General features: G+C 41.9%; 1 protein-coding gene across 2 annotated transcripts in view; it reads right to left on the reverse strand.

The window, feature by feature from the left end:
* si:dkey-247m21.3 (5-hydroxytryptamine receptor 4) overlaps window positions 1-10,249 on the reverse strand; it is a 79,016-nt gene that overhangs the window by 34,931 nt on the left and 33,836 nt on the right. For both annotated transcript variants that reach the window (XR_007570503.1, XM_050053681.1), the window contains exon 6: window positions 8,654-9,318. Coding sequence is in view for 1 of the 2 variants with exons in the window: in XM_050053681.1 (XP_049909638.1) it covers window positions 8,654-9,318 (665 nt within the window). In the remaining variant the exon portion in view is untranslated. The remainder of the gene's footprint in view (window positions 1-8,653; window positions 9,319-10,249) is intronic.

Below are 10,249 nucleotides of genomic sequence, written 5' to 3' on the forward strand. Positions count from 1 at the left end.
CACACCGGTAAGGTAAGACAACACGTTTACATGTCGTTTTCTATATGTTCTCTGACATTTATCCTAACGATATGAGGTGGTCTTTGTGGAAAAAAAGCTTGTTTAGTGGACTAACTTTGCACTTGAAGTATGCCCGTTCACTTACGTTTTATATCTAGGCTAACGGCTAACATGCTAACTATTATTTTTATATCACTAGTCACTTGAAACAAATTTAGGACGATAGGAGACAGGTTGAAATAAACCGAAATTTCCCTTTAAGAGTTGGCACGGTGTATGCACAGGAATAGCTCTCAACGCCTGGTCTCACGTTTCCCCAGGTGGGAAAAGGGTAGGAAGGGTAAGGGTATGTTTCCTGACCCTTAGTCCCTTATATGGGTTAAGTTCCCCCCAAAACACTGGATACTACATTTCCCATAATCTTTGTCTTAAACCCACCTGCCTGAACGCCAATGTCTTCTAAACTCCACAACTCCAGTTCATAGCAGGGGCTTGTTAAGTTTGTTTTGAGAAAATATGAGAAAACCCTGATGATATCACTATGACATCATCACTGTGATTGTAGTCTCAGGCTTAAAAAAAGCTTCTCTAGAGTAACAGAAATAATACATATATTACAAATCTGTTTTGGCAGGCTCAGCAGTGCTCCTCCTGACTAGTAAACTGATCCTGTGTGTGTAAAACTCTGTTCAGTGCCCCTTTAATATAACCCAACAATCACTGACACTGTGTCTAATACCTTTCTGGTTTCATTATTTTAGTGTTTCTGCAGCTATTCTGCATTTTTAGACTCTCAGCCCATTTGTCCTCTTGCCTGGTGAAGCATAATGTCCTTACATGGAGCTAAATGTTTTATCTCATCTAAATCATCAAAACACCAAAAAACACTCAGAATGAAAAAAATAATAACAGCTTTGATTTAATATGGCGGCAGGGCTCTGAGTCGTCTCACTCCTCTCCCACATGAACCTTCACTCCAGAGAGATTTCATATTCTGCTGTTTTCAAATCACTAAACATCCCTGGCATTGACCGGCAGATAGTTGAATCACATAACAATCACACTGATTACACGTGGCTGATAACAACGGATGCTGCTCAGCCGTATTTATGGGACTCAACGGGGATTGTGATCACCGTGCAGAGCTGAAGGTGAAACTCAGGACGGATCACACTGATTAACGGTCACAGGAAGAGTGAGTTGTAGTTTGTTATTTTCCACATCAGACATTTAAGGCTTAAAGAGAGCAGGTTTTTATAAAAGCCCTTCCTGCTTCCCTGTAAACTGTTTAACTACATGCTGCTATATTATATAGCACCGAAATGTGTCTGTTTACCTGTACAGGCAAAGGGTTGTAACCCTTTCTAACCCTTTCACTCGTGCTTGAATCACCTGCATTTGATTGATTTTCCAGGAAGTAATTCACTAGAGCCGCAACTATTTATCCATTAATCAATTAGTTGTCAACTATTAACTTATTTGCCAAGTAATTTGATGATAAATTCATCAGTTTGAGTCATTTCTTAAGACAAAAAAGTCAAAAATCTCTGATTGCAGCTTCCGAACTGTAAATATTTTCTAGTTTCTTTACACCTCCATGACAGTACACTACAGATCTTTGGGTTTTGGACAAAACAAGAATTTCGAGGACGTCATGTTGGGCTTTGGGAAGCACTAATGGACTTTTTTCACCGCCTTAACCTTGACCCCAAGGTGTGGTGTTTCTTTTAAACAGGTACGCAAGGTTCTCTTGAAGCGTATCAGCGAGGACAGTTCTCTGTGTATCAAAGATGCAGCGGCAAACAATCTGCTTTGTTTGACAAGTGGCCATTGCCGATGTCATAGGTGAGGACTGTATTAACATGTTGCTGTTGCTCATGTCAGCTGGAGACTCGGTGAAGGTTGCCCGTGCCTGCTTGCAAGCGTGACAATAAAACTCGGAAAGACGCTCTTTGTAAGCCCCTTTTACAGATATTTCCACCACAGATACATAGCAATCATATTGCACAATAATGAGGCTCTTTCTCTAGTTTGCTATGCCCTAAGGAAGACATTGCAGCACAAATGTAGCACTGAATGTCAAATGGAAGGCCTTTGTGTCTACATATACAGTAGGAATAAAGTGGCAAAGTTATGTGGCCTGGAAACAGCAGGCGTGAGATATGTGCCGATGATGTGCTGCTTTTTGCTTGTCTTGATGCTTTTGCCCTTTGGCATGGCTCATTACAGCTGCTTCCCCAATGTTACCAACGTCAGATGTAACGGAGCAGAGCTTACATCAGCGTGGTTCGGGCCTGCCTCTCTTGAGCCATGTCGGCAAAGCAGTAATGATTGTGCTAAGTGGCTAATGGGCATGTACCTACTTCCATGTTTCAGATGATACGTCATGTTTTGACCAACGAAAATGAGTTTACATATCACCTTGGGTTCGTCCTTCACCTTCTCAAAATCATCCCACACTTTGGATTTCCTGCCTGACATGTTATGCCCTGGAAATTAACTCTTGTCTGACTGCTAAGCGAGGCCACTTCCTGTGTCTGTCCTTTCAGATTAAATTCCCACATGGTCCAGTCATGTTTAGACATGCTTTTAGATTTTTCTTTATGATTATGATTTAAAACAGTAGCCCAAACAATGTATATGCATAACTTTACCAAATTCCAAACCCTTTGCAGGCCTGGAAAACAGCTCCAAATTCATAACCTTTCCAGGAATTTCATGACTGTAGGAACCCTGTTAGCTCTAACTTCACCAATCTGGCATTAACTATTAATTGATCCACATTGTCGGTGCCATATCCTCAACATGAGTGAACAAACAACCCTCGACCATGAATTTGTCCGCTCCTCAGCTTCCTGTAAGTGTGTCAAGAGTGACCAAAGACTAAAATACTGTAAAACAAAGCGGCACAGTATCCTCTTCAGCCACACAAGGACCCAAGGGACACTGCGACTATATTTACTCAACAGCTTTAACCTGTTTCAGATGGTCTTGATGTCTTTCCTACTTTCTTTGCTAGTGGGCACAACACAAAGTCTTTGTTATGACTCTAACCACAAACCAGTGGCTACTATCCACTGCTGGAGCCGTGAGTGTCTACAGTGTGTGTGTGTTTTGTTAGGGCCACTCAGGAACACAGCCTCGGGACGCTCATAGTGGAGAAACATCACAACAATGCTGTTCCTTGCATGAAGATATTTTGTCGGCAGAGCAGGAATGCAGAGTGAATCATAAGCCACAGCTTTTTTATTTAATGAAAAGCCTGCAGGTAAACAGGTATTTATAAATGAGAAGATGTCAGACGTCAATAAGATTCATTTAGAGATTGAAGAATTTCACAGCGACTAAATTAAAACTGACCTAAAACAAGAGGAACGAGAGAGGAGCAGCTTTGTATTCATCCTCATCTTATAGAGGCATTCTGGTGGTTTTGCATGTTTCTCCCCAGTGATTTAAACTGTGTACTCAACATTATTGCTGACTATTTTCCAAAGTATTTTGAGGTTTTGTGCTGATTTTCTTCCCTGCAGGCAGTAACTGTTTATTTTCAGTCAAAATCAACTTGCAAAAGACAGCTTGTAAGCAGAGACAAATATTGGTTAATCCCCCTCTGCCACGATATTGGCTGAAAATTACCAAGAAAGAAATGTAATTTATTTGTAGCCAGGATTTGGTAGGAACTAGACGACTATTGCTGACCACAAAATGAAGTGGACAAACAAGTTTTATAAGGTGCAGGGAGCTGAAGGTTGTTTGCAGTCCTTGGAAGAGAAAAACTGTAGTTTTTACAAAACAAATCTGCCTTGTTGTGGGTCCAAGTCTTACAAACTGACCGATTTTTTCCACGTGTGCCCACAAGGACAGATAGACACACACACAAAATAAGAGTTGGAAGACACTTTTTTTGTGATTCTGAAAACTACACAGCAGAGAAACACCCACATGAGCACAAACACCATCCGCCCACAGACTGCGCCTAAACGCCCCACAGCTCACTGACAAAATGATTCGACAGGATTCCTCCAGTAATTTCAGTTTCCAGTATCCTGCCGGCCGTAATCTGATTGTCTGAGTCTGTTTTCTGTCCGAGACAGATTTTAAGAGAGGACATCAGATTGGAGTTAACACTGTTTGCCTTTCTGTTTCCTACACACAAAGACAGAAAGCCCAAAAAATGCGCACAGACACCATGGAAACACACACACACTGACTGCACACACATTGTACATATTAGAATGAAACCACTACGACTGGAGCGGAGGCATTAGGTCAGCACACTTCCTTTCCGCAAACTACAGACAACACATATCGCTGTCTGTGTGTGTTTTTGCACGCACAATATGTCAAGTGCTTGTACGTATTTTGTATGAATCAATTTGTCAGCTGTGTATGTGTGTCTCTGTTTCTCTCCAGCGGGTGAAGTACTTGTGTTAAAGTTAAACAGTGCAGACACAAGCAGGTCACCTCCTCCATCATCCGCACTCAAAGGAGAGCACAAACACAGACGTCGACTAAATCACCGCCATTAACGTCAACAGCTACTCTGCTGTAAAAAAACAGACTGCTGGACTATTATTGTGATGTCATACATTATCATTCAATCAAAGATCCTTATCTATAAAAACAGACAAATTTGGAAAAAATCAATCCATTGTTTCTGGAAGTCCATAACTGTTTCAACCCCTCACCCTAAGCTCAAAAAACGTCTACGACCACATGGATAAACGACTTAAAACGATTCATATTTTGAGGTTTATTTTGAAACCAACATGCATTTTATAAAAGTTGGTGTCAGTTTTTTACTGAGTGCTTTTTAAAGGCAATAAATAAGACAAGACAACACAAGCAAGACATAATTATAGTTAGATAAAGTCCTATTAATCTGCATTCTTCCGTTTAGTTATTAAAACAGCCTTTGTGTGAAATGTAGTACTGCATTTCAAATAACTATTTTAAACAATGGGAACTATTTAGCCAACAAGAAAACTGCACTCAGTAGATGACAGATCTCTACCAGGCGGATGCTGCAGCTGACTCCAAACAATACATGCGCCGCAGCTGCATCCAGTGGAATTGGCTCTCCTGGATCCCTTACAGTCGAGATGATGTTAAAGATAACATAACAGGGCTTTTTTTCACCTCGTAGCATGCCTGACTTTAGTGGTTCATAACATATCATATCAAATCTGCAGATGCTCCTATCAAACCTTTTTTTATGGCTTTCAGTTTTTGAGCCATGATAAAGATCAAAATGTGGTCCGCAATAGCTGCTAAGGCTTCTTGGTTTTAGCCTAGTCACATGCTGGAAATGCCTTTTGCTCTATGCTTTTGCCTGCAGGCTCTTACTGGCCAGTTAAGGTGAGTGAGGAGTCAGCAGTTAGTGATGGTATAAAACAGTCAATATAACAGGTTTTTCAACAATCTGAATTACTGCAACCATGAAAGGTCCTTGCGCATACAGTCATAAATGTGAACTAAAAATATTAGGCTGATTGGTCCAGTAGTTTGTGAGATTAGTTGCGGACAGACAGACGATGAAACACATGCAGAGATAATGACAACCTCACCATTTGAGAGATTGTACAACCATGCTAACATCTCTGTGAAGCTGTACTTAGTCCTTGTGGTGCTTTTGGCTATATGCTAACATTAGTGCTAACCTGTTAACCAGGTAATGTTTACCACACCAACATCTGCTGTTTAGCGCTAAACACAGAGTACAGCGGCTGTAAGGCTGATAGGAATGTCAACGTTTTTGCAAGTGATAAACCAAAGTATTGGACAAACTGAACATTTCAACCACCAAGTTATACATAATTCAGATTTCACGGCAGTCCATTCAGTGGTTACTGAGACATCAAGCTCAAGTTTCTTAGGTTATGTTTTTTATTTCATTCATTCATGTCGTTTCCTGTTTTACTTTGAAACTCACATTTCCACTCGTTTCGGATCACTTCACTACCTGCCCCTGTGTGTTTTCCCTCCATTTTGGTGACTTCATGTGTGTCTGATTAGCCTCACCTGTGTCTCATAGAGTGTGCCAGGGCTGACGTCAAAACCCGGAAGTTTAGCATCGCGCTGGTTCCCGGAAGAGAAAGTGAATGTGATTTTTGCGTTGTGTTTTGGATTATGTCAGAAAATAAGCTCTGTGGCTAACACAGGTTTATGATACTTCAGCGACATAATCTTCACATATGAACACCTTTCATACCGCATTTGAAGATTAAATGCAACCGCCAGAAGTAAAAAGCTAACGTTAGGCTTGAACGGACTACATGACTACTCCACAGTCGCATGACTCTTGACGTCACCGCCACTAAGCTTTCAACTGATTTCGGCCGCTTTATTTTAAAAACATTGTATTAGGGGGAAATCGGACTGTTTAAGNTTTTACCAAAATCCCATTCAAAAAACGTATTGATTTTTAGACGAGAGAACCGGAAGTGCTAAAAGCGCTAACGGAGTTCCGGGTTTACTGGCACACTCTATTCTTCAGCGCTAAAACTCTATCCTTCCCCTCACCAGAGTATTTAGCGTGTATCTTGTGTTCTCTCTGTACCAGTTTGTCTTAGCTCCTTGTGTGTCCAGCATTCTAACCTTTTGTTTGGATTTAGTCTGTTGATTGACTCTGCCTCTGTCTCATCCCTATTGGATTTGCCTCCACTGATAGTCCTTCTGTGTAGCGAACCTACCTTATGGCCAGTATAGACTTTGTTATTTTACCCGAAATGTCTCCAGAGTTATGCGTTTGAGTCCACTCTCACCTGGTTAACCAGTTGTTACAATATTAGTCTGGACTAAAGCAGTGGACTGACAGAATGACACTGCCGTTGCTAGAGCTACATCACCAGCAGGGCTGAAACATCTGGACTGACAAATGCATACTGCCACCTAATTATATATTTCAATATTCATGAACATAACCAAAGCCTTTATAAGATAGAAACAAGACAATCCTTAAAATCTGACCAACTATCGCTCTCAGCTTTTTTGATCATGATGTTTCTGCTGCTGGTTTGTGACTCCTGTGCTGCTGTTGTTACTGTCTGTGTTGGCCTATTTCTCCCTCCACTTCCCCAGCTTCTATTTTTCAAGTTCCTTATTACTGTACATGTTTCTAAGCTAAAAAGGAAGCTCAAAAACTGCATGCCTGCCACAGTCAGGACTACAGCCTGAAACTTGAGTGCAGATTTGATCATATTCCCTGATGGGGGCATGAAAGAAAGAAGATTACATGATCCAGCTCATGAGAGGACCTCATATCTACAGGACGAGTACACACTAAGATCCCAAATTGACAGATCTCGACTATTAAATTCATTTCAGTCTGAGTGATGGACAGTTTTCTTTTTTTTTCTGGTAAAATGTTCCATCTGCAGAACATCACAGCTGCTTTGACAACGAAAATTTATTTCTAGAGAAGGCACAGCATGTTCACATCTATTATTTACACATTAGGCTATGACACATGGCCTAAATGAAAAATGATGACTAATTTCAGATAAGATGACGGTTGTACCAAGCCATGATATTTTGTCTCAGTGCTGGTTTTGATGTACCTCCAGTGTATGATATATACAGTGTATGGATGAATGAAACTAAACCAATCAGTCACACAAAGTATTTCACCTTCTACTAAGAAATGTGGTGTCCCAGTTGGCTTTGGGCCCAACTGGCTTAACTTTTGACATTGCTGTGACTGTCTATCATTCTCTTTTCAGTGTTACAGTAATTTGCACCAAATAAAACAGACTCGATGCACATCTGTCTCTCTTTGCAAGAAAAGACAAATGAACCTGGTTTCCTGCCTGTCGACTTGATTTCTACCCTTGATTGACTTTTAACACAGAGGACAGCAGGACAAAACACACATACACACTTACAGATGGAAAACGAGAACCTGTTCCAATTGAGAGCCGGTTCCAAATTGTCATATCGTAATCGTATGCCTCCAGTCTTATCAGTTCCTTTTGTAAATACCTTTTTTTTTCTTAAAGTTGCGCATTGCAAAACAGTGACCTGAAACGCCTGTCTATCCTGCTTGAAACTTGCAACAAGAAGGAGCCATGGCGCAGAGAAAGAAACACTCCAAAGACTTCATTTCATGATGAAAGATGAAAATAGTGCTACTTAAATGTCTCTAAAATGATCATGTCAACTAAAGGTAGAAACTCCAGAAATATGCTCAAACATCTTTCTGCGCAACTTGTGCTTAAATTCCAGGAATTAATAACCTATGTTATATCAACATTAGCGCCACACAGGTGGGCTTAACAGATTATTTGAAGTGCTTCGAAGCTTTGACACTTCATTCGTTGTCATGGCGATCAATATTCAATTCAGTATTCAGTTGTTTCATTTTCAGTTTTGTTTTTTCACCAGTAAACTGGTGGAGGAAACTGAAAGGAGGTGACAAGTGATAATAACTTACAGAAACATTGCGTGCAATAGTCCACCTTTCACCTTTTCTTCCCCCTCTCTATCAATCTGACAATCTGACATACACACACAGCGCTGAGGCTTAACCCGAGGCCGACCCAACCCAAAGCCCGTTCAGGAACTGGACCAACAAGCAGAATCGATAACAGCATTGGTATCAATTGAATAAATATTCACAAAAACTGGAGAAAATGTGCCTTTACTGTGTGTTTACCTCAGTGCCATAGACGTCCCATTGACCGATGCAGCTGAGCACGCTCTGTGGGTGTGTACATAGGAGAAGCTCCCATGCCGTGCGTACCGCTCATTCCCACAGCAGAGAATCACCAGAAACGCCCTCCGAAACGCCCGGTTCAGAAAGGCATACAGGAAAGGGTTCAACCCTGAGTTAATGTACCCGAGCCACAACCAGGCTGTCCACAGCTGCCAGGGCACTGAGTAATGGATGAAGGGGTCCACCACGTTGGTGATGAAAAACGGTGCCCAGCATAGGCAGAAACAACCCATGATAACCGCCAGCGTCTTCGCTGCCTTTGTCTCAACACGCATGCGGCTATTCGCTATGGGAGCCTGCTCTGAGGAGGTGGAGCCCGTTGTTGTCCTAAGGCGGTAGTGCTCCAATGGATCTGAGGAAGTGGAGGACCTCACGGTGATCACTGGAGCTGTCCCGGTGACAGGAGCGGAGCCGGCCCGCTGTAATGTCTCGATCTGCCGCACGTGGGTCATGGCGGTGACGTAGATCCGCTGGTAGGCTAGGACCATGAGGGCCAATGGGACGTAGAAGGCCACCGCAGAGCAGATCAGGGCGTACGGCCGATTGACCAGGAACACACAGCTTGTGTCGTTGGAGCCTCCTACCAAGGCTCGCCTCTCCTCAATCTGGAAGGTTAAGGAAACACGGACACAAAAACGACAAGTCATCATCAGAAATCATCAAAAGTATAGATCAGAACTAGACCTTTTGACCTTTTCAGTGCAACCTGAATGCAACTGAATTTCATCACCATGAGTCATGGCGTGAAGTTAAGGATATATATATGTGTCGTTCCAGATTTTGGGAAATAGGCCACGTTTTCTGTCCCAGAGTTAGTCATGCCTGTGTGTTAAGAATGGAGCTGGACCCAGGAGGTGATTAGCGAAGCTTGGCATAAAGAATGAAAGCAGGAGGAAACAGATAGCCAGCTCTAAAGTTTCAAAAAATATTTTCAGTTTTTGTTGGTATATGTTTGAAACAATCAAGAAGCACGTTAAGTGTTAAGGTGTGAGAGGTATTGGTAGGAGTTTTTTTGGACTTTGGAGAGGCTAGCCGCTAAGCTAGGCTAAAGAAAGATGGAATATGCTAAATACTGTGTAGCTACTAATAAAAAGAGATTGACTGGGTGCCCACTAGGTCATCTGGTAAAGCAGGCGCTCCATGTATAAGGGTTCGATTCTAACCTCCAGCCCTTTGCTGCATGTCATCCCCCCTCTCTGTCCTGCTTTCACACTGGATCTGGCCTATCAAACAACGCCCCCCACCCCTCCAAAAAATGAAAAGAGGTTTAGCCAATGTGGCCAGCTGCCCATATCTTTGACCTCAATTGAAAATACACTGAAAAAAAATATAAACGCAACACTTCTGTTTTTGCTCCCATTTTTCATGAGCTGAACTCAAAGATCTAAAACATTTTCTACATACACAAAAGACCATTTCCCTCAAATACTGTTCACAAATCTGTCTAAATCTGTGTTAGTGAGCACTTCTCCTTTGCCGAGATAATCCATCCCACCTCACAGGTGTGGCATATCAAGATGCTGATTAGACAGCATG

The sequence above is a fragment of the Epinephelus moara genome, chromosome 9, assembly GCF_006386435.1.
Source record: "Epinephelus moara isolate mb chromosome 9, YSFRI_EMoa_1.0, whole genome shotgun sequence".
Classification (NCBI taxonomy): Eukaryota; Metazoa; Chordata; class Actinopteri; order Perciformes; family Serranidae; genus Epinephelus; species Epinephelus moara.